The 26442-nt window shown below is 31.7% G+C and overlaps 1 protein-coding gene across 3 annotated transcripts in view; it reads right to left on the bottom strand.

Moving 5' to 3' along the window:
- Positions 1–1387: 1387 nt before the first annotated feature.
- LOC115878493 (SNF-related serine/threonine-protein kinase) overlaps positions 1388–26442 on the bottom strand; it is a 103231-nt gene continuing 78176 nt past the window's right edge. For all 3 annotated transcript variants that reach the window (XM_030895026.1, XM_030895024.1, XM_030895025.1), the window contains 7 exons: positions 25396–25654; positions 16858–17138; positions 15853–16103; positions 11376–11535; positions 9390–9536; positions 9209–9330; positions 1388–5024 (listed from right to left, as the gene is read on the bottom strand). In XM_030895026.1, the coding sequence (XP_030750886.1) occupies positions 4844–5024; positions 9209–9330; positions 9390–9536; positions 11376–11535; positions 15853–16103; positions 16858–17138; positions 25396–25654 (1401 nt within the window). In that variant the 3' untranslated portion in view covers positions 1388–4843. The remainder of the gene's footprint in view (positions 5025–9208; positions 9331–9389; positions 9537–11375; positions 11536–15852; positions 16104–16857; positions 17139–25395; positions 25655–26442) is intronic.

Here is a 26442-nt window from a genome sequence, read left to right as displayed (position 1 = left end):
TTTATTTTAGATATATTAATGTTGCTGGAAACATTCTAAAATATTCAAAAAATTTGACCGGTTGCTGTTTTAATTCACCAAATATTTTACATATTTATTTTTCCTATTTTATTGTAAATAAATCATTTACTTAACATTTTCTTCTATTCATAAGTAGTTATTTTAACATTAAATCCTCAGGACAGCATCAAATTAGTGACGTCCGTTTTGACAAACTCGACACACAGGATGCCATGAACGCGCATCTAATGCAAACACTAAAATAAAATAAGTCATGCGAGTAAATTCCGTCAGAGCTCGCGCGTATAAAAAAACGCACGGACGCGCGTCCAATGTAACTACGGGCTTAGGTTGTGTATCTTACAAATTTTTTCAATCTACGGTAATACGATAGTTTATTTAACGCGTTTAGGAGAATTCTTGCTCTTCTCTCTTTGTTCAATACATTTTATTGTAGCGAAAAGATTCACTGTACTCGTCTTACACACGGAAATCGGGGTCCCAAGCCGAATGTTGCCAAACGTATATAAAATTGGTAGAACTTGCTCCTTCTTAACGTGCGCCCACGTTCAGAAGGAGCGTCATCAATATTTTGCCGTTGAACGCCTCCTCGGCATCAGGGTACGTTTATGTTAGAGCTGCGATAAACGATAAAAGCAGTGAATTAGCTCTGCTCTTATTGTTGCTCAACTGCCAAGCGTGTCTCGACGCGTTGCTCCAATATATACACCTACATATAAATTCATATAATAATATTCTTTGCTTCGCTACTATCGCTGCTCTTATCGTTTATCGCCGCTGCAACATAAACGCACCCTCAGGCAATGCCGCGCGAAATAATTCGAAATATTATTTTATAGCATTAGAATAAATACTAAGGGTCGGCATTTCGGGTTTTGGGTGCCGGTTTTAATGTGTACGAAGAGTACGGTCCACACGCTTAGTAAAATAAGATGTACTGAATAAAGACAGATGGCGAGTATTTTCCCAAGCGCATGGAATCTAGCGTCAGATTAAGTTTGCTCACTCCGACTTACTAGATTGCCATAACGACCCATTCCTATACATGTAAACGCCGACCTAAAGGTTCGCTTGCCAGCAGGGTATATCATAAATGGATCACCGAACCGTCGCGTGTTGAATCGTAAGCAAAGGGCGGTCGCTATGCAGTCGCGTCACTGATGACGCTCATGACACCCCAAATATAAATTTAAAATGCGCCTACTCTATAGATTATCGTCATATAACCTATAACTATTTTTGAGACAAAACAGTGAACCCCCCAGTCATGATTATGTGCTCCTAATTTGCTCTTCTGTCTACCTTTATAAAAAAAAACTGTTTGCCATTGGAATTTTTTTTTATCAGGAAGAAATAAGAAAGACAATTCAATGGTAAATATGTTTATTAGATATTAAGGGTTGTGCACACATTGATGCATACATCGAGATAACTATCACTAACGACAAGACCCGCTTGACATCAATCAATAGCATCTACACTATGCATCTACATAAAAAATAAAGGCACACTGAAATAGTGTCGAAAATAAATTCAAATCAAACCGAGTGTTGACATTTTTCCTATCGTTTATAAAATATCGTGTATCTACACAATTAATTAGCCTAAAAGTCAGTCTGGATGCTGAAAATCAAATGATTACAAAATAGATGGTAGTCCAAAATACGCAGGCACACCTAAATTAAATAAGAAATTGGGTTTGATGGAAAAGGTAATCTATTTGTGCACAGCACATACTTTCAGAATATGTCACCCACAATGACATTTAACAAATAGTACATACAATATATTTTAATATATATAATATAGCTATATCCCATAAACAAACGTTATTTGGTTCCTAAAATATTCCAGATATACAGGTAGATAGACAGTTTGATCTAGTTAAGAGCTTCCCTATCAAAATATAAGTTGTAAAAATATTTTTCGAAAGAGAGGAAATAAGTTAAAACATATAATATACAATATGAAATACTAAAAAGCTCGCGCTACTATGAACAATATAAAACAAAATCATAACTATCTGCTTTCACCAGAGGAAAGCAACAAAATATACATTACCAAAATTACAGTATACATTCATTTTAATAAATGGTACATTAAGAAAATTAAACTATTGCACACGCGCTTTGTTTTGCTTTAAAAACATTTATTAATAAAAATATGTAATATATACAGTATGTCCCATGATTATATATCGCTTACATCACGTATATATCGCTACGCATGAATAAATAAAACAAAATAGATCTATGTAGAGATGTTTGTTTCAGTCAAAGAGCCAATTTGACATTTTTTTTGCCACCTGATCAAAATGTTGGTGTAAAAAATATAAAACCTCTGTAAATTTCATCATTATTAGTTAAAGTGTATATAGTTAAAGGAAATGAAGAATATCTAAATTTGGATAAGCCTTATATACAGGGTGTGACACTATGTTAGCAACAAATGGGAAAATATGTTATTATTGAGATATTGAGAAAAAGGAATTTTTTTTCAGCATGCTCAATAACAAAAAATAATTTTGTCATATGTCAAGCGTTCAAAAAGTGAAAGACATTTTAGACAGTGTAATTTTTTATGCCACAAGATAAACCCAAATCTTAATAAAATTCAGAATTTTTTCAATATTTTGTTACCTTATATACCCAGAGGTAAAGAGGATTTCTGTGATTTGCTGCCATGACAATATATTTTTTATTGGCTATGCTTTTTAAAATCAACTTAAACTTTCTATAAAAAAATTGTAAACTTTTTGTCACACACTAGTATGTTTTCAAAATGAAAATTCTTAAATGTTCGCGTAACCCAATCTGGGGACAGGCTGTATAATTTTGAAATAGAATACCATCAAAAAGTTAAGAATTACCTGGATATACAGGGCGTGTCCGCTACATTAATGTATAGAAATAATTTAAATAAGTTATAACGGACAAGCAGTACATCCAATATATTAAGAAATAAACTCAGTCTTTTATGTTACAATTCTGCAAAAAGAGCCACATCTCTCTTTATAAGTATTACTTTTATCAGATTACATTTAAAATGTCATATTAGTAAAATATAGAAACATTTTGTTGTAGTAACCACTTATATCTAAACAGCAACATTGATATTTTCATCTGTGTTACAGGTGTTACTCATTACTTTTATCAAGGAAAATATAATTAGTTTAGATTTGTGCATTTCTATCCTAGTAACAAATAATTAAAAGAAAAAGATTTTTAAACATCAACAATTTACTATTAACACTCAATATTTGTTACATTTACTTATTTACTGATATATCTAACAGATCTTTTTGTTTAAATTTATCTTTAGCTAATTTTAATTGGGTGTTTAATTATAAACCGACTTTCCAGTATCCAGAAGTTAATTATTCTAGTAAGATAAAACACATATTACCAATATAAAAAATATCTGAAATTATAAGTCGGTTGATAACAAGAATCTCTGAAGATATTTTAAGTAACAAGTCTACTATGAATTGGATACAAGTTTTATCAGATACTAGCGCCACAAGAACAGTGACAAATCTGGCAAATATTTTACCTGGAAAAAATTAGTTGGGACAAGATAGATACAGACACATTAAATAGCTAAACAATTTGAGCATGAAACGATTACTTAATTTGTATTCTACAGATCACCTTTGGCTTAAAAATATATGTACAAAGATATACATTGATTGCATAGGTTCTAAAATGAAACAAGTATTATGAATCGTTGCGTATATAACGTTCGAAAAATAATACACATATATGTTACCAGTGTAATAAATTTTTAAACTATGTAAAAACCCAAAATATAAAGACATCCCTCATCACATGGTTTCTTATACGTATAAAGTTTTCTTTATTAAAACTACATCTCATAACTCGAATATTGTCAAATTTTCATTTTACCGACGTTCCCAACACTTAGATATAATACCAACAGATTTTAACGACGCAAAAATTATTCTAATGCAACCCTGTAGACAAATGAGATTTCTAAAAGTTGATAAGATATTTTTTGGAAAAACTACACGACGCAAAAAATTACTTACACACCTCAGCACCAGTCATACTTACACCACAGTATGTACGGTACAGTAACGTACAGATTGAAGAATATTCAAATGATTTTAAAGTAATTTCTTAGTTATCATAAGAGGGTAGAGAGATTGATGTTGAAATAAGACGACTACAATGTATGATGTCATAAAAGTGTCATATGTGGATGTGAGACTGTAACCTAATTATACCTGTGTTTACACAGAGATTAATCCTTCACACAGTCTTTATAATATTTTTCTCTCTCTTCTACACATTATTTATTCGAATTTAAAGAGAGTGCTAACCCTTTAGTATGATATTTTGCTCAATAACAATAATAACATGAATGTCATAACCAAAAAAAAACGTAATTAAGCAGACTATATACTAACTTTGCCTTACATTACTCAATGATTATCCACATGATAGACAACAATTGTCACTGTCAGCCAATTCTTTGGTTGAACAGACTACAGATATCTTGTGGTTGGTCACTTTGAAGTGAAAATGTCAATTATTAACGCTTATCCAATCCCAGACACTTCTACAGACATAATCCACGTAGATGATGACGAGTAAGATGTGTCACTATGCTATTTGACCATTCAAAATGTCTGCCTAATTATATTTCTAATGATCAAAAGTTATAAAAAATCTTGTAGGGATTAATGTGTGAAAGATTTCGTATCTCCTCTCAACCGATCAAATCGGAGTTGACTAGCTAAGGAATGAAACGAGATATTAAATCTCGTATTCGAGAAAATAAAAGTTCTAGCGTACAAAAATCAACAGAAACTGCATTTTGATGTTTGACCCAGATGTATAGCGCACATGCCCGTGAGTTCGTTACAAACGTTGTTCAATTGAACTACCGTGGCCGATTTTCTTCGCTTGTCGTTCTTGTTTTGATTGATGTCTTCCATGCCCATGCTATTTCGAAAGACGCTTACAGCTCTCTGTCTACATCTAAAGGAAATAATATAATTTTGTTAATTACATTTCGTCATAACTTTTATAAGAGATAGAGAACGTTACATTGCCTCAATTATAGGATGTTTCAAAAAACATGTGCCATCTCTCGTGAGGAGATTCCTCACGTAAAAATAAAATTTATTTTTCATATCAACATAGGCCCGATTCTGCTTTGTTTCGTAGTTACAAGGGGTTAATGCCTTAATTTTTTTTCGATTTCTTGTTTTTTTTTCAGGTGCTTTTAGTAATTTGAATGAAATTTTGACGGTAAAAGTTACTATAAGTACAACATATTTTAATGTAGTACTACATAAATTTAGTGTCATCACGGACGTGCATATGGGTTATCCCTGGAATATTTAAATTTCTGGTTTTATTTTGTCGATTTCGATATCCTTGATGAGATAAACGCAATTTTATTAATCACAATTAATAAAATAAAAATAAAATTGGTTTATTTTATCTAATTTATTATTAAATATTACTACTATTAGTTATTACTATTAGTCCAACCTACAGCAAATTTAAATAAAAATGATGAAATTTGAGATAATTACAAAAGACCTAATTTAAAAAGTTTTAACATCCTGTAATTTTAAATCTATGCATTTCCTATGTTTATAGGAACTTTTTTCATATTTTTTGATGAGGAATCAATTAGGAGTACTTATAAAAAATATAATCAACGGAGTACTTATCAAAAACTTTTGCAAGTTAATGATATTAATTTTTTTTAAATGTTGCTATTAGACTGGATCAAGGCAAATTAATAAAATTCCGTTTATCTCATCAAGGAGGCCGAAATGGACAAAATATTAAGAGGCAACTTTTAATCGGAATTAAACGGCTTACACTATTTCGCTAAAAAGACAAAAAAAAGTCAATGGCGTACATGCTTTTTTAAAAAATATTCCATTGATAACCCATATGCACGTCCCTGGTGAATATATTGACACTTTTTTAGCATTAAAATATGTCGCATTGATAGTAACTTTTGCCCTCAAAATTTCGCTAAAAGTCTATGGAAGAAAATTATAATGAATCCAAAAAAAAATGACTTTAACACCCTGTAGCCACGAAATAAAGCTGAATCGAACCTATGTTGATATGAAAAATAAATATTATTTTTACATGAGGAATCTCCTCACGAGAGATGGCATAATGGCAGAGGTTCTTTGAAACACCCTGTACAAATGTTTGTACGCCCACTTTAATAATTACTTACTGACCAAATAAATCGTCCTTAAGAAAATATATTTATATTAAGATTGTGTTGAGAAATTATTCAGATAGTGTGAGTTTTTAGTTTTTTAGTAAATTATTAAGGGTTAATAGTCCAGTAGGAAATTTTATTAGGATTGTCTGCTCTCAGTAGACAACACAAGCGAGCTCTTAAAAAAATGCAAATCTAACCACATGATATTAAGGATCTATTAAAATTACTGAATAAAAAGATTAAGTTCGGACCATAACAAATTTATTAAATGGCTGACTTAACTTCTGGTTTATCAGTGCCGCTCTGATTTTATTTAAAAAGCATAAAACTATAAAGGATGTTTTCAACACTAACGTATATTGTATAGGGTGTCGCAAATTAGAGTCTCATCATTGGGATCTCAGAAACTAGAAGAGATAGGAAGTTGCTTTGAAATGGAAGCAAAATTGGGCAATTTAAAGCAAATCAAAATACCTCCTCAAAAGTTTAAAAATCCGAAGATTATTATTCAAATAAAAATATTTATTACGTGTAAAAAACTATTTGTTACATTAAAAAACTATTTTTTACGTGTCAAAAACTTATTGTTTCTAGTAAAAAAACTTTTTTAAGCAAAAAAAAGATTATTACGTGTAAAAAACTATTTGTTACACGTAAAAAACTATTTTTTACGAGTCAAAAAACTATTTGTATCTTTTAAATAAAACTTTTTTACGCAGAAAAAAATATTTTTTTCCTGTAAAAAACTGTTTTTACGCTTTAAAAACTTATTGTTTCTAGTAAAAAAATCTTTTTTACGCAAAAAAATATTTATTACGTGTAAAAAACTATTTGTTACACGTAAAGAACTATTTTTTACGCGTCAAAAACTATTTGGTTCTGTTAAAAAACCTTTTTTACGCAGAAAACATATTTTTTACGCGTTAAAAACTATTTGTTACACGTAAAAAACTATTTTTTACTCTTTACTACCAAACCAAAAACACTACTCGCTACCGGTAAAAAAAAATTCACGCAAAAAAAATTACGCATAAAAACTATTTTTTGCACCTAGAAAACTATTTTTGTTACCCGTAATAAAAACTATTTGTTACGCGCATTGAGTTATAATAAAAGAGGAGATGCTATCACGTGACCAAAGCGGTACCAGGTCGGCCATATTGATGCGACTCTCTTGTCAATTCGTGCTATTGCCGTCTAGCGTAATCCTGTTCTTGATTTTTGCGTTTATTTTGAGTTATTTTGTGTTTTATTTGGACTTATGTGTGTTGTGTGACTATAAACAATCATGGTGTCATGTGCTGTTCGAAGTTGTAGTAGCAGAAACGCCATCGATAGAAAGAAATCGTCAGGAATTACATTTCACAGGTAATGGTAAACAAGATGCAGGGCCGAACTCTGAGTATTTTATTATCTTTAATATACCATTTTATAAATTAAATCCCAATTTTTATTAATATATATGTCTTTCTAGGAGGATTTGCGGTACCGGATTTGTAATTAAAATTACGTTTCAATTTGACAATAAATTATAAAATACACATTACATAGAAAATGGTTAATAAAACAAATAAATCATAATCATATGAATTAAAAAGGCAATGTTTATGCAGTGTTGTGTGTGTTAATATACTATTGTGTGTGTTAATATACTATAGTGCTATTATACAGTGTGACCCATTTATTTTAGGTTCACTCTGAAAAAAAGTTTATTAATTGTGCAATATGTCTCGGGTTGTTTTTACATGAAAAACTTTATCTACTTAGCAAAAATAGCCTTGTTCTAAAAATATTCTAGGCATACTTTCCAGTTTTCGTGGGTAAGTAGTTAAAGTGCATTAGGGCTTTTTTTAATCTGTGTATATAATCCAAACCAAACCACTCGATTCAGCATAACTTTAAAGGGCTTACCTATACCAAATTTGACCAAAAAATCTCTGGTGTGATTTGTTAAAATCTTGCTCCTAAAACTGGTAAGTAGACGTTGAATGTTTTTAGAACAGGGTTATTTTTGTTAAAATAATAAATTGGTTTAAATTTTTATTATTTTTTTTATTTATATGTTATTATTATTTATATGTTTAAAGTTTTAAATTAGTATCACACAGTTTTGATCAATCATTTCTAGATAATCACAGAACATTATTAATAAAAAGTATAATAGAAAGATATTTAAATATTTGAATGATATACCTCAGTAAAAATATATTAAACAATCTTGTAAGTGAAAGACATCAAAGCAATAAACTTATTTTATTTAAAGGGCAATAACTTTCATATTTTTTCTAATGTGTATCATAATATTTTATAATAATCTATTTGTAATAAATAAAGTTGCATTTTTCGTAATTTTATTTTTAGTTTCATTTTTCCCATAGGTATATATCATCAACTTCAACAAAAGTCAATTAAGGTAAGTTATTTTTTATTTTATTTTTTTAAAACTATAATATGATACATTTTATCTTTAAAATACATACTAGAAAAAATAATAATATTAAATAAAATATTATATTTTATTTAGGTAGGTATTTTATTTAACAAATTTTGGGTATAAGAAATATTTTTTTTTCACTATTATAAATAAATAATTATTTCAAAAATAAAAAAAACTAATAACTAAAAAATAAAAAACATTAATTTATTTAAATTTTAAAGGAATATTTTAAAAAAATGCAAATTTGCTGAGTCCAACACTGATATCGCCGCCATATTGATGCTACTTTAACCTCCGCCCAGTGAAACCGTTTTTCTTGGCTAGTCGTATATGGGAATAGCATCTCCTCCTTTATTATAACTCAATGGTTACGCGTAAAGAACTATTTGTAAAAAACACTTTTTACGCATAAAAATTATTTTTTTACGCGTAAAAAATATTCCTTTAATTTATTACTTAATTACTTATTATTATTACTTAATGTTAAAACAAATAATAATTCTAACCATATAACCAGTTCCTTACCTTAGAACAGGTTCGGTCTTGTTAATTTTATCCCGAACCAGCGATCCACAAGACTGCGCCTTATACAAACGGGCGTTCTTATTGAAAATAACCGGAAGGGGAATGCACAGTTTCTTGTGAACCTGAAAAATATTGTTTTACAAATATTATTATTTATTTTTACAAATCTGACACAGTTTACCTGGAAATATTTGCCTAGTATCCTCAACTTCTTTTTATCAGGTACGATCTTGCTTTCGTTGCCGCTGTCAGTGGCGTCCTGGTTTTTTACCGTATCTTTTCTAGACACGTGATGACTACTAGTGTTTTTCGTCTCAACCTTGTCGCTCTGTAAGGTGAATATTTTATTTTAAAAGGTCAAAATTTAAGTTGAAAAAACGCACTGGCTAAACAACTGCCGGCGGTATTGTTCGTTGTTCATATTTATATAGGGCGGTCCGAACCTGTATTCCTGAAACTTCAAAACAAGTTTAAAAAATATGTAGGTGGCGCCCTCTACAAGTAGGAGTCATATTGACATCAAAATAAAATTTCTCATGTCAAAAAACTCACACCACTTTTCATCCATATATTGGCGTTACTTCAGAAATTATTTGGAAATAATCGAAATAAAAATGAAACTTCTACACCCTATATCTCCGAAACTAAGCATTTTAGGACATACAATTATACAAATATATTCTTCAGATAAAAATAAGTAAAAAACTTATTTTTATCTGAAGAATATGCTACCGAAGGAAATACAGTTCGGACCACCCTGTATATCTGTAAATGTCGGTGGAAAATTGTAAGAAGCCGTTAAACGGGGGCATACTATATTTTAAACATCAAATACCGCCGAAATAGGAACATAACCTAGCTTAGCTGTCGTTGATATTTGATAATTTTAAAAAATTGTAAAACATTCAATTTTAAAATCAAAATATTCAAAGCAATCAGATGCGCATTAATCAAACAGAGGAAAACGAAAAAAACAAACAAAAAAGTGAAACCAACGCAATCAAAACACGCTTACGACCGTGTTTTGCTTGCTTATTAACACATTAAAAATGTTTATTTTTGTATGGAATAAAATGTAGTTTCATTTTGACAATATCTAATCGCGGAATTTACGTTGGGAAAAACAATATCACGTAAAATGTGGTAAAATAAGGGCGGTGTTTATGTTTTTTAAATATACCGGCCGGTAAGTATAATAATGGCGGTATTTATGAGTAGAGGGAAATGGTCGATTTTGCGCCCGCCACAATGTGGAGGATGCGGTGGAGGATAATCAGCTAAGAACATGTAAAATAGACGAATAAACAAGTAAAAAATTAACAAGTTTAAACAAGAAACAGCCAATTTAAAACAAAAATAAACCAGTTTAAACAAGAAAAAACAAACTTGTTATTTTAAGCATTTTGGCGGTTGTTTTTTGTTTAAATCTGTTTATTCTTGTTTAACCGATTTTACATGTTCTAGCTGATTTACGTCATTCTCCATTGCATCCTCCACATTGTGGCGAGCGCAGAATCGGACATCTCTCTCTAGTTTTATGTTAAAAATAATGCGTAAAACCGGTTAAGAGTCAATTTCACTAGTCCGAAAAAGTGACAAAATAAGCGTTCGGCATTTAACGTTTTATGTAAAACTGGCTAGGTATTTTTACATAAATGAAAAAGGAAATTAAAGATAAAGGATTATACTATATCCGTATTGTAGCACATTTTTAGACAACTTCTTTATTTTTAAAATATTGATGGTCTAACATCAACAAAATATTCATAAACTAAATTTTCTTGAAAATAAAGACATAACATAAAATTCAGTTACAATGCGACAGTAGATTGAAGTTTTGTCATTACAGTGATATATAATTTATATGGTTTTGTAACAAAATGCTCGCTATTTTATGACAAATGCTGAAGCTCTGTAAACCTTAATCAAGCCTTAATTCAAGCAAGTATGTTTGGAATTTTAGGTGTGGCTTAGCATAACAGGATCGGGCTAAGCCTTGGGCAGATTTCTGAAATAAAATATATATTTCCTTCGGCCACACACCCGCTTTACCCGACCCCTGAGAGCGACCCGAACAGTACAGCGTAATAGACTCTTAAAGGCGGTCTTTCTTTCGTCAATTGTCTATACCGCCGGCGATAATTTAGCCAGTTTATAAAAAACGTACGTCCTTGTCTTCTGATGACTGCTTTTTGTGTGACATTGATAATCCTTGTAATATCCTAGCACCGATGCCTTTGACTTTTGGCGTGAGAGGTCCGTGAGTACCCACAACGGTCGTTGAAATAACGAGGGCGTGCGTGTTGTCTTCCTGCACTTCGGTAATTCTGAAATAATTGATTATCACACCTTTGTCTGTCATCATTGTGATGGGTTCGTTACTGTATTCTTCTGAGAATATTTTGTTGTTCAGATACAAGAATACCTTATACAAGCTTGGCAAGAGAGACTGTCGATATACAGTCTTTGGTCGTATTTACATGTCAAGGAGTCAACTGATATGGGCGATTTTGTAAGTTAGAGGGTTTATTAAACTTAAACACACTAAAATTAATCCACTTTTTAAAATTAAGAACATTTAAGTATTTTCTGGTTTACTTTCCACAATATTCAAAAATGTGTGTTTAAAACATAAGTTTATTATGGTTAGGACAATTATTTTCCAAAAATGAGAGCCACTGAAAAGTTAGAGAAAATTAAAAAAGAAAAAAGGCTCAATGTCTCGGTCCCTAGTCCAGTAAATAAGGGCACGAAAAGACCAAAGCCTCGGCTTAATTCGTCGACCAGGACTATTCAGGCGGATTATGTACCTTTTGGAGAGTAGTTTTAGGGGGGAAAATTGTAACACTGTGCTCGGCCAGCTTTAACCGAAAAATGGCCCCGATTTGGTATGTTAGTATAGGACATAAATTAGGATTGATTGACGTATTCAATTATTTTTGGTCACTTCCTATTTCATCGGAAATGACAACAACTTTTGATTTTTAAATGGCACCCTCGGTATTTTTTTACTTTATTCGGTATAAAATGACATTCTGAATAAAATAAAATATCATGTCAACTTTTGACACTCTTGCTTGATAAAAAATCGTATTTTAAATTTCAATATAGAGTGCCATGGCTATGTTAGAAACACTAATTCTTAATCAAGAAGCCTTGGAAAAATAGATTTGATCGTCTAATGGTACGTATACATTGGTGCGCTGCGCCGCGAACGCGCAGCGCGCGCGCCGAGCGTCGAAAAACCGACTGGAGATGGTTCGCGGCAAGCTGTTGAAACACGTACCAATACACAATACAGGCAAATCGGTGCGCGCGTGTCGCGTGTTGAGGCCATTTTTTCGGGCAAAGCTAGCCAAGCACGATATTACAATTTCCCCCCCTTAAAACTACTCCCCAAAACGTACACAATCCGCCTGAAAAGTTCCGGTCGACGAATCAAGCCGTGTTTTCAACCTCTATTTATATACTGCAGTACTCAGTTCTTTTTTTTTCATCTTTTTTCTTTTGTTTTAATTTACAAATCAGGTCTCTTTGAGAAAAATGGACGCCTGCTTTAAAAAACGTTATAAAAACAGGGATTCAGAACTTAGTGACATTTATCTTTTATATTCTGACTTAGATGACTTTTATATTCTGACTATAGACTTTTTATAATTCAGGGATTCAGAACTTAGTGACATTTTATATAAAAACTTCTAAGTTCTCTTTTAGTGGCAATATTCCCAGAAGATTATAGTAACACCCACTAAGACAATTAACTCCTTTAAGAATATTCATTAATAGACAAAAAATTACATACAAAAATATTTTTACGTACGTTGTCATAAAATTTAGGGACTGGTTCTTTGAAAATGGAAATTTTATAGTGATTAAATTAATCATGTTTAAATAATTAATGAGCACTAAAAACTGCTATTCAGTCTTTTCCTAGAAAAAGAAAATAAAATACAGTGGTACATAGTTAAATTTCAGGTATTTCATCCAAATAAAATGCAGCTATTTCTTCTATTTAATGCAACGAACAAATAAGATCTGCACGCAGTAGTCTTTGTACGGCATAGTAAGAAAAGAAAAAGCTTTAAAAGAAAATTATTAAAATAATAAACAGAAATTATGAAGACAAGCAACCATGTGAATTCGGTGAAATAAACAATTTAACGGATCATCAAAAATGAAAAAAAATTGTCTATTCCCAATATATGGAAGTGAATGATACGATTTAAAAATTTGACGCGTTAAAGTGGACACAAATAGAAAAAATGAATGGTTATATACAGGGTGTTTCAAAAAACGTGTGCCATCTCTCGTGGGGAGATTCCTGACGTGAAAATAAGATTTATTTTTCATATCAACATAGCATACAACTTTGTTTCGTGGCTACAGGGTGTTAAAGTCTTTTTTTTTCGATTTATTATAATTTTCTTCCGGGTACTTTTAGTAAAAGTTACTATAAATGCGATATATTTTAATGATAAAAAAGTGTCGCCGTATTCACCAGTGTCGTGTATAAGGGTTTTCATTGGAATATTTTTTTAAAAAAACATGAACGCCGCTGACTTTTCTCTCTTGTTAGAGATATAGTGTAAGCCGTTTACTGTCGGTTGAAAGTTGTCTCTTGATATTTTGTCAATTTCGACCTCCTTGATGAGATAAACGCAATTTTATTAATTTGCTTTGATCCAAATCTAATAGCAACCTTTAAAATATTTTAATACCATTAATTTGCAAAAGTTTTAAATAAGTATTCATTTATTCCTCATCAAAAAATATGAAAAAAAAATCCTATAAACATAGGTGTGGACATGCATAGTTTTAAAATTACAGGGATGTTAAAACTTTTTAAAATTAGGTCTTTTCTAATTATCTTAAATTGCATTATTTTTTATTTGAATTTGCTGTAAGTTGGACTAATAGTAATTATAACTAATAGTAATAATATTTAATAATAAATTAGATAAAATAAATAATTTGTTAATTTTATTTTTAATTTAATTTTATTAATTGTGATTAATAATATTGCGTTTATCTCATCAAGGAGATCGAAATAGACAAAATATCTAGATACAACTTTTAATTGGCATTAAACGGCCTATACAATTTTGCTATGAAAAGAAAAAAGTCAGTGGCATACATGTCTTTTTTTTTCGAAAAATATTTCAGTGATAACCCTAATATGCACGTCCCTGATGAATCTATCAACACTTTTTAGCATTAAAATATGTAGCACTTAAAATAACTTTTACTCTCAAAATTTCATTCGAATCACTAAAAGCACTTCGAAAAAAATTATAATAAATCGAAAAAAAAATGAAGACAACCCCTTGTAGCTACGAAACAAAGCTGAATAGGACCTTTGTTCATATGAAAAATAAATCTTATTTTTACTTGAGTAATCTCCTCACGAAAGATGGCACATGTTTTTTGTAACATCCTGTAGAAGATTATACCGTTCTGTGGTTCTAAGGTCTGTGGACATACATTCTAACCGCTGCAGCGGTAAGAGATGCACAAAAGAAAGATGAGACTGTTAGAAAAGAAGATACTGTGGAACGTTATTGTTGTCTCTCTATAATGTTTGATATTTCCATTAAGATATCTCCGTTATCATCTTATACTTTAAAATCCAGACAATGGATTTAGAATAACCAGGGTATATTATTTAGGACCAAAACTCATCAGGTTTCAATAGCATAAGCAACAGGGGGCGAGTAAATGTATTTTAAAGTCTCTCGAACATAACTCAGGAAAGATTTCCATAGAGACATCCAAAAATGTCGTTGGTGGGGAAGCTGTCGTTGGTGGGGAAGCTTGTCGTTGGTGGGGAAGCTTGTCGTTGGTGGGGAAGCTTGTCGTTGGTGGGGAAGCTCCTGGTCAGGTGCTGGGGGGAATCCCCTCTAGCACTTGGCTTGGTCTAAGAAGCATCTCACTCATCGTCTTGTCCCTGACTGTAGTGTCGTGGCCAGGGAATTGCACCAAGACATATAACGATACCGGGCGGGGCTCTGTAGAAGTGGACCGACTGTCCCTAGCGACTCATAGGAACACTATGAGATCTGATAATAATAGTAATAAAAACATCACCGGTGAAGCTGTGGGGAAACCCCCTAGCGACACTGGGAACAGTAACAATGAAAGTTCAAAGGGGCCAAACCCAAAGAGAACTACAGGAGAGGTGGCTGACACTTGCGTGAGACCATCCTCCGCAAGTGGCATACAAGCTACCACCTCCTCCAAGGGTCGGGAGCCTACCTCCTACCTCTAAACCCAACAGGCGACACAAGCTACCGTTTCGTCTACCCGGCCTGGATCGTAGCTCCTCGACTGTGAGGGACACGGGTCTCCGTAGGAAGTCCTGGGACTGTATGATGAGTTATAACTCAAGAAAGGGGGACACAATAGATCTCTAAGGTCGCAGAGATTAACCCCCCTCCCACTTAATCTAATACTAATCCAAAAACTAACAGAAAATACAATTTATTTGGGAATTAAAATGACAGACACAAATGCCACTGTCATGTATTCTTTCCTTGGATATACTAAATTCACCGATAAAAAGACCATATTGGCGAATTAGTAAAAAAAGTTTCTTTAATAACACGTTTCTTACTCTTCCATTACTTTCTTACATATTTCTAACTTACCTATTCAAAGACTGACTCTCCCTTAATCTGGTTTCTCCGCTCCGCCTTCTACTGGCTTTGTGTCGCCTGCCCAACATCGCTCCTCCATTTCCCGTGTTTTTCCTACCGCCATCATTTCCGGTGCCTCTACCCTTATCGCTCTGGCCATCCCCTCCATTTGTGCTGCCGCTGCCTGGATCAGTAGTGACAGATGTCGAGCCGCCGATAGGAGGACAATTGCCGGTTCCTGTGGCAGCTCCAGAACCAGGTTCCTACAAAATATTCAAAAAGTCAAATAGCTGAATCAGTGTAAGTCACTTTATATTATTAAACTGACTAATAAATATGTAGTGAAAGATCGGATTCGACAATAAACTGCAGATCTCTGTACTAGCGAAATACTAAAATATACACTCATCAAATGAGCATACGAGAATCTAGTCAATTCTTTACAGATTATACTTCCTAACACTTGTAGAACAATTATATAACAAATGTTTCGTGTATTTGCTATTTAAGCCCGTGTATTTCTTTAGTCCGCTGTTTACAGTATTCTCCGATGGTGGCAGCACCGGCGGAGAATGCACCAAGCCTATACTGTAGTCCAATCGTAGAGGACGTCGGCTGTAGCTGGAGACCCGTGATAGAACTTAAGGAATGAATATTTATGATAAATAAGAAAAGAAAAATCTTTTAGTCAATTATTTCCAAATGAAAATACCCGTTTAAAAAATATGTAGGTGGCGCCCTCTACAAGTAGGAATCAACATAAAATTTCTCACGTCAAAAAACTCCCAGACAATAATTTTCACTCAAATATTGACGTTACTTCAGAATTATTTGGAAAAAATCGCAATAAAAAGGAAACTTCTACACCCTGTATCTACGAAGCTAAGCATTTTAGGACATACATTTATACGAACTTTTTTACTTATTTTTATCTGCAGAATATGCTGCTGAAGCTTCCGGAATACAGTTCGGACCACCCTGTATATAGTTTTGAATTATTTTTTTATAAAAAATCACCTGCGAATCACTGCTATCGTCGTAACTATCCCTCCTGCCTTGAAACGGCTTGGATGGAGCCGGGTTCAGTTTATGAGCCCTCTTCTTCCGTTTCTCGCTATCATCGTCGCTAGCATCCGACGAGCTACACGACGCAGTACGCGTCTTGTGAAATTTACTCCTCCTCTGCTCGTAGGGGGCGCGTTTGACGAAACGATTGCCTCCCGAACTCGGCCTGCCGCCCTCAGACGTCATATCGACGCCCTCTTCGAAAATCTCGTTCAGCTGCAAAGAATTCGTTTCTGAAAAGAGAAAACAAATATTTTTATTTAGTTATGTCGTGATTCGGGGAAAATTTACTTAAATCACTTACTACTAAGTCCATATCAAACTGTGTTGAACACTAAACAGCTAATAAGGTTAGGAAGCGGAAAGAAAGTTGAGAGTGTAGTTATATGTAGAATGTAGAATTTTTATGAGGGGGGTTAATCACTGCGACCTTACAGATCTATTGTGTGCGTAGATATATGTAGTAGTTATATGAATTTGTGTTAGTTAATAAGCCCACGTGAAAACGTAAACGAAATAGATATATAGTGTGGTGCATCGGAACACGGGACATAGGAAATCCCATGTTAATTTTGAAAAGGTCAAATATTATCTCCCTAGATAATTTTATGCAAAGTTGTATTAGACTTTTTTGAAGAGGCGTTAAAGTTGTACTTCTGTCTAGAATTTCGTTTAATTTAAAATAATCATTTAAAAATTATTTGCAAAAATCTACCTTCAAATTAGTAAAATGTATAATCTTAGATCTTATTGTATAATACGGCCCAGAGAAAGCTACAATTAAAATACCAGCAAAAATGTGATTGTGTTATTGTCAAATTCGATATCACATTTTATTTACAAAAATTTGAAGGTACCAGATAGAGTAATTTTGTATAAAATAATATTAAGATTTTCGCAACTTCTGAAAAAGTTACGATGGGTAAACGGAATTTTGATGGAAATAGTATTCTCTAGTGTTAAATTTGTACTTAAATCGCAACTCAGTCTCCGGAAAACCTATACCGAATAAGTCAGCCGAATAAGTACCGAAAAATAACAGTTTAAAGAATAAACTAGGCAGACGTTTGAAACTAGAAATTCAGAAAAAAATAACCATCCTTTCCAAACCCCATAAATTCTTGTAAACCAAAAAAAAATGTGACATCGAATTTGACAATGACAAAATCATATTTTTGCTGGTATTTTAATTTTAATTTTTAGTAATTTGAAGGTAGATTTTTGCAAATAACTTTTAGATGCCTATTCCAAATAAAACGAAACTCTAGACGAAAGTACAACATTAACGTCTCTTCAAAAAAGTCTAATACAATTTTTGTATAAAACCATCTGAGGAGATATTTGACCTTTTCAAAATTTACATGGTATTTCCTATGTCCCGTGTTTCAATGCACCACACGGTATAACTGTAGAACTGGTAGAACTATATAATTTTTTTTTATATATTTATAATATGAAAAATAGCAGGTTAGTCGTGACTGACTAAGTTAAGAAAAAACTCAAAGCAAAATAAAACGCATCCTCATTTAAATTTTGAGTTTTTTTTATTTATAATATGTATAATATTGTGCAATCTTGTGCTACCATATTAAAAATTAAGCATTATATAACATTATATTAAAAAACAATTATCTGGGCAGCTATATGTATTTTTATATCGTAGTTTGGATATACAACAATCGCTTACATGACATACAAATAGACACCGTAGAATTCTAACGTGATAGTTCTGCATATAAAGTACGTAATTTTCATTCGACCACACGGTACATTTGTTTAGAATATTACATACAACTTAGTTGAAACTCCATAGAAGAAAGACCGTTATTTTTTGTATTAATAATAACCCACTGTATTAATAACAATAAGTCGTTTAAAAATTCCGAATAATGATACAAGTAGGAAATTTGAGGCTAGAGGAAATATAAAAAGAAAAACCAGTATCAGAATGCCTGTTCTATTCTAAAATATTGTTGCACTAAATATGATATCCTATATAGGGTGGTCCGAACTGTATTCCGGAAACTTCAGCAGCATATTCTGCAGATATAAAAAATAAGTAAAAAGGTTCGTACGTCCTAAAATGCTTAGTTTCGGAAGTTTCATTTTTATTACGATTTTTCCCAAATAATTTCTGAAGTACGTCAATATTTGACATGTTTAATTTATGTCAATGATGACAGGTATTGATAATTTCGATTCCAAATATCTCGAGAACCATTACTTGCAGCGATTTTTGCTAAGAGACATTTTTTAGGTGAAAAAAAACGTCGTAAACGTATATTTTTTTACTCAGGTACGGACGAAAAGTTATTACTCTTCAAACCAGTTAAAAAAATATGTAGACGGCGCCCTCTACAAGTAGAAGTCATATTGATATCAAAATCAAATTTCTCATGTCAAAAATCTCCCAGACACAACATTTCCTCCAAATATTTACTTCATAGTTACTTACATACTACATATATTTACTTCAAAAGTTACTTCATAAATTATTTGGAAAAAATTGAAATAAAAATGAAACTTCTACACCCTGTATCTCCAAAACTAAGCATTTTAGGACATACCTTTACACGAACTTTTTTATTTATTTTTATCTGCATAATATGCTGGCCAAGTTTCCGGAATACAGTTTGGACCACCCTGCATATTGTCATTAGACTGTAACAAACTTTTTCACAACTATGAATGCATAGTTTGGTGACTATGCATAAAGAATTCATTTAATTGTTACCAATTGAGGGGTTTCTGGCAAAAACCCCATTAGTCAAAAAATGGGTAAAATGAGTTAATGGCGCTATCCGACAGTAATTTGTTAGTCATAACGTTCCTACCAAACGAATTCGGGAAAAGTGCTATAAGTCAGCCCGTGCATACGATCAAAAATACCGTAATTCCGCAAAAACCCCACTAGTCCTCCTAACTACTTGTGGTTTGGTTGTTTGTCGTTCGTAATCGTTCGAACAGTTGCTAAGAGGACTTGGTTGTTTCCACGGTTTTTGCCAAAATTCCAATAAAAACCCCACTAGTCAAACAAATTCACGCCCTTCCTAACTTAAAAATAAGAAAAAAATAAAGAAAACTAGTTTTCTGTAATTTCAGATTATAACCAGAACTCACACAAAAAACGACAATTTAAATTTAAATAGGAGCAGGATATACGTTTTTTTTAGTTTTTCTAAATTTCGAAATATCTGACTAATGGGGTTTTTGCCAGAAACCCCTCAATTGTTATTCTAAAAGATGCACTTCGTAAATTCGTTTACTTAGAGATAACACTATGTAACTACACTAGCTGAGTAATAGGACATAAATATACCATCAGCAAGAGAAACACACCAGCCATTAGGTATCTGCTAAAGAATCTGTTAGAGATTAAATTGTGCATTTGAAAGAAAAAGTAATGGATATATTTTTTGTAAGACTAATGCTATGTTAGCTAACTTAAAACATTAACAGATATGAGCTTGTTCTGATAACAGCCACAAACTCTCTATTCAGAGTAAATCACATAATTTTAAGCTGCTGTTTTAACTGATATTGTGACATATTACGCTGATTGGTTTGTGGCTGCTATAAAAACACACTTAGGTATATTATTTCAAACCAAACCACCAAAAATTATGTGTTACTAAGATAAATAAAAACAGAATAAAAATATGATAGGAAAAAGGGTGTTAAATAAACTAGACAATCATGCTTGTACTCGTTTATTAAATTGCGAGAATAAAAATATTAACACTACATTACGTAACTCGATCAAAAAGAAGTACATATTCTAAAGTCAGTCTTTACATGCGGTTCTATATTCTACAGTAAATTAAAACTGGAGAAATTTGAAGCCGTTAGTTTGAAGTGTATATTTAAAGAATTAGTAAGATCTAAATAGTTAAGCTACAGACAATTACTATAGAAATAAAAAAAGCAAATTGTAATTACTATCAAAAAGAGATATACACTTAAGCAAGAATATCTTTCCTGCTTGGACAAATCGATTAAATAATAAAATTAGATATAGACAAAACATAAAAAAGTTTTACCAAAAGAATGTAGTTGTATATTAAATATTCATCTATAAAGTGCTCCCCGGTTGTAAAAAGTGTATAAAAGTTAAAGATAGCCTTTGTTTCATGAAAACTACAAGTATGTATTAGTTAAATTTTATATTATTAAGTATAAGTCTGTTGTATCTTAAATTTACTTATAAACTTCACGAAAATTGATCACCAGTATTTTTTTCTAATATATAACTTTTATTAGCTCAGACAAACAATGTAAAATTTTTTCTAGTACTAGTTCAAATATATTTATTAACGTATTCTTCCTTAGCGGTTAAAAATACGAGAAACAAATGGAATTAATTTAATATTTACTGAAATACTGAATTGCTAATTAAATATTTTTACAGATAAATTACTTTATTACTTGACTATGTTTTGTGAAAATAATTTAAAATATATATTTTTCAAATTAAATGTAATTTGAGCCAATTAAAGATTCGTCACAGTAGGCACAGAAATAACCTTTCAGTTCGAACTTTACTATGTGTATCACAGAAGCTAAGGCAGTGACAGCTATTTGGAGATCTTGATCATATGCTCGACTTCAATATAACAAATGTAAATAATTTACAAACAACCATTTTTGTTGAGAGAATATATTACATTGACAGTGTTGTCTGTCATGTTAATATAGAGGGAAATTGTTTTTTCTGTCAATTTTTGGTAGTCGCCTGTCGACACCATACCATCTCTCGCTGGACGAACTTTAGTAAAAACTGCACTCTTAAACATAGTAAACTTCAAACTAAAAAATTTCTAAGCCAACTGTGTAGTCGTTTTCGATTTACTATACAGTACAAAAATAAATGTATAACGGAGTTTCGTTTCTGTGAGTGCGACATGCTACATAAACTACTATACCAATGCGTTATTTTTTCTGTACTTTTCTAAAATAAGACAATTACGAAATTCTTTGGTTAAATAGATTTTTTAATTTATTCTTATTATAAACGAAAAATAATACTAAGGAAAATGCCAGAATCAAATCGTTGCTACGCCTACGTGGCGAAGATTTGTGTAAATTGATAAAAGTTTAGTAAACTTCCGTCCTAGTAACTAAAGAGCGTTATATGTCGTATGATATAGTATCGCCAAAATTTTTGTAACATATGGTGTTTTTTTTCTACAGAAAAAAAAGTGGGAATCGATATCGCAAAACCCATGAATTAAAAAAAACATTCCCTTTAATTCTATTGATTTTTGTTTATTTTGTCACCATGGGAGTTATCCTAACAAATATAAGAAATATGATATTTGTTATCTATCTTTGAACGTACATATGTTAGTCTGTTTTTGTTATTGGCCTAGATCATATATACTTATGTGGATATATCAACGCCACAAGATTCGCATTAGAGAGAATGTCTCAATTATCAGTATTATCATGACATGCCATTTTCGTACCTTCTGTATTGCATTTAAGCATATATTTATAAAGTAACTATATCGACTCCAAACTGCGTTCTTGACGAAGGATAGAGAGAGAGCAGTGCTGCGCGTGAAATAAAGAAATAAGATAATAGTACGATCATTAGAAATAGTTTTGCTAGATATTTACCTATCCGCGTAAGTATATATGATCTAGTATTCTTAGGCATGGTGTATTGACTTTACATTTTTAGATACTTTTAAAATAAAAGATTTTTCCATTTGCAGTATATTTAAAAGCAAACAAAAAAAGATTGAATATTAAATATACCTAATTTTAAAATTGGTTCTAAATTTTTATTTGAAATATAGGTACTTATTTATTTTATTATAAAAACACATATAATACTAAAACCGTCAAATCGATCAAGGCCAAGATTCGTAGAAGAAAAGTGATACAATTTCAGTAAAATTACCATGAAACTGTAGGGCAATTAAGGATATATTGATAGTTGGTTCATACTTCCAGAGTATTAGTCCTAACACTTAGTCATAACATTAACCCTAAGAAAATAATCCTAGGCCTTAAGGAAATGTTCATATTTCTCATACTTCTCTTTATGAATATTCTAGAATGTGCTTGCGCACATATGAAACATATGTTTTGAGTTAACCTAATTTTACAAATATTTTTAAAATTTAGAGAACAACAGAGACTAATGTTCTCAAGAGCATTTACTTGTTTGTAAATAAACATTAATCATTTTTAGTCTAAAAAATAGATAAACCGTCAAATTCAATATGTTAAGTAATATTTCGAAAATTCTAAAAACCCCTAGTTTTGAGCTTGCGCAAATCAGTTTTGAATTAGCATTAGCCTTCATTCAGGGCCTCGCAATTAGTGGAATAAATTAGTGGTTTCAATTAGCGTAGAAGTTTGTTCCTCTATTTTGAATGTAAGCATTCAGAACGTCAAAATTAGTGGTAGGAATTTTTAATTAGTGGACAAAGTTACCAAACTTTCCCACTAATTATATTTCAAAATTTGCTGAGAATGTCATTTTGACCTTTGACTATCAGCCGTCAAGAGAAAATGTGGTTAGAAATCAAAAGTTTATTGTTTTGTAACCTAAATATTAGGCTTTTTCAATGAATACAACTGATTACTGTAAGCTGTTGCTAGGATAATCTATTAATTTTAATTGTGTTTTTTGGACATTGTGAATGATCGTAAACTTAAAAGTATAAAGTGTAATTGAAACCACTAATTTATTCCCAAATGAATATTTGCAGAATGAACCTCGCAATTAGTGATATGAATTAGTGGTTACAATTATAATTTATACTTAAAAGTTTACGATCATTCACCCAATGTTTAAAAAAGTACCATTAAAATTAGAAGAATATCCTAGTAACAGATTGCGGTAATCAGTTGTATCGATAGGGAAAGCCTAATATTTAGCTTATAAAACAATAAACTTGTTATTTTTAACCATAATTTCTCTTGACGGATGATAATCAAAAGCCAAAATGACATTACTCGCAAATTTTGAAGTATAATTAGTGGCAAAAGTTAGAAGTTTATTATTTTTTTCTACTAATTGAAAATTACTATGCTCTGTTTTTTTTCTCAGGTAAGATTTCGACAGACGATGACAATTTATTTATTTAAAAAAAAAATTATTTAACTAAAAAAAGTTTCTAATATTTTTTAAGTTAACTATGGGTTTATATATAAATCCGTCATGCGTCATCTCTTGTTGTTTTTACAATCAGTTTTATTGGTTTATTTCAAAAAATGACAGATCATATTTCAATATTATTGGTTTGACGGAAAGATGAACGACAAACGAACGCCGATGCGTGTGAACTCGTCATAAGATTTTTGAGAGTTGTCAAACTCTTGCCAATTTATAGGTTATAATTTTATGACAAATTATGTCAAATAAAAATGATAAATATTATGCATTTTGGACTGTTTTATGACGTGTGTTTAGTGTTTCTTAAAATTAAGTGGAGGAAAACTCGCGGGAAAATTGTGATGACCCAGACCATAGTTTACAGTTAATATTCGGTGCCCAGAGACCGTCAGACAGTTTGCCAGAGATTATGGCCAGAGAGATGTATAAGCCACAAATAAAGTTTGTATACTATCTTGTGAGATATGATGCCAAAAACTGAAGTGTCTGTAAAATATCAGCACACGATAGGTAAATAATAATCATATTGAATAATTATATTGATAAATGTAACAATAAATATAGAAAGTTGCTTGAGCTTGAAAGCCGGAAATCTTTTTTATATTTTTTTTGGTATGTGGTGTTTTGTTTTTAAATAAACCCTTGCTTGTTTTGTATTAATACATACTGTAATTGTTTTTAATAAAATAACTCGATTAGATTTTCTCAATTTTATACAGTTTTTTCACAATATTTTGAAGTAATCACTTGTCACTCAAATTTTAATTTTCTGCTATGCTTTCCAATTGTACCAACTTAATTCGTGGTAAAATAAAATAAACTAATTTGAAAATAAAATGACAGACACATCTATCACTGTCAAGGATCTTGTCGTTGGACAGACTATACCACTAATTTTGATATTCTGAATGCTTACATAGAATGCTTACATGCTTACATCTAATTAATTAATTAGAGAAACAAACTTCCACGCTAATTGAAACTACTAATTTCGAGGTTCTGAATGAAGCTTAAGAATATAAAATATCCCATATTTCTTAGGATTCGTTAGGAATAAGCTTAAAACATTAAGCTCATTCCTAATATAGATCTATGCGTTGAAAACATGAAAGTTTGCGTTCGTTAACGTTGATTCATATTCTTCAGATTAGAACTAATGTTAGTGTTAGGGTTAAGATCGGAAGCATGAACTCACCATAAGATATTGTTATCTGTTAGGAACTGTTACATTAAAGCTGATTACCGACTTCAACTAGCTCCACCTACAAGCGGTCTACGCACCAATCAAGCGACAGAATAGCAAAGGAATAAGAGCACTCTATAGATGGCCATTCTAAGCCGTTTACAAAGGGATCTCTTACCGGATGCTGTCCTGGTGGGCGAGGGCATCGTCTTGTATTTGGGCATGGAGGAGCAGTCAACGGGGGCGCTGGTGGTAATGATGGGTATGGTGATGGTGGATGAGTCGGTTATGATGGTGGTTGGCACGAGATCCGTTTCGGGTTCGCTCGGTTCGCACACGCTGGCCGATTTGCTGTTCTGCCATTTGGCGCTCTGTTCTTTGCGACTTGGGGCTTTCGGCGGTTGCCGAATATCGGTGTTCTGCCGCGGTTCAGAAATCTGTAAAAGAATAAGATTCGTATTATTTAAAAAAATGTATTTATTTAAAAAAAACTCCAAAAAGTCCTATGGGTATTTCGCCACTAAGAAAATCTACAATTATAATGAATGAAGCGATAGCCTCTAAAAGAAAAATAAAAGAGGCTTTTTTATACAATCTAATAAAAATAAATCTATTGCTTATGCATCTGCAGATGTTAGTAATGTATGGCAATCGCTTCTTAGAGTTTAAAGAACATAACATAAATAAACATAACATACGTCAAAATTAAAAACAAATTAAAAATAATCATACAGAAAGTTTGAAGCTTTTTGGTTTTACCTTATTAAGAAATTGTTTTCAGATAGTTATTTGTTAATTTTGAAGTTTAACTTGATATAATGTCATTTTAACAAAACGCCAATGGTATAGACGTATCTGTTAAAAAAACTAAAGTGTTTTCGAATAGTTGCATGGAGATATTTTAAATAGTTTTTTTCTTTGTTCTTTGTATTTTTTTGCTTCCGACGACGGAAAGAGATATACTTTCCGAAACGTTAAGCATTTTTTGTCCGTTAGGCAAATTTGTTTATTAGTAAGCCACTGTTGACAATTAGTCTCCGTTGGTTTCCCAATAAATCCAGGCCAACCTCCAAATGAATGCCTCTTCTTGAAAAAGAAACTTAAATTCTATCATTCTTACATTAATTCTATTTATGCCAAAAACGATTCGTCATAGACTTGAAACTTACTTGAACTACACAACTTCGTCGAATTTTTTATCTGGAGTTAAGGAATCTATCTATTA

The sequence above is a fragment of the Sitophilus oryzae genome, unplaced genomic scaffold, assembly GCF_002938485.1.
Source record: "Sitophilus oryzae breed Bouriz unplaced genomic scaffold, Soryzae_2.0 scaffold_1515_pilon_pilon, whole genome shotgun sequence".
NCBI classification, from domain to species: Eukaryota; Metazoa; Arthropoda; class Insecta; order Coleoptera; family Curculionidae; genus Sitophilus; species Sitophilus oryzae.
This window is presented reverse-complemented; position numbering and strand designations above follow the sequence as displayed.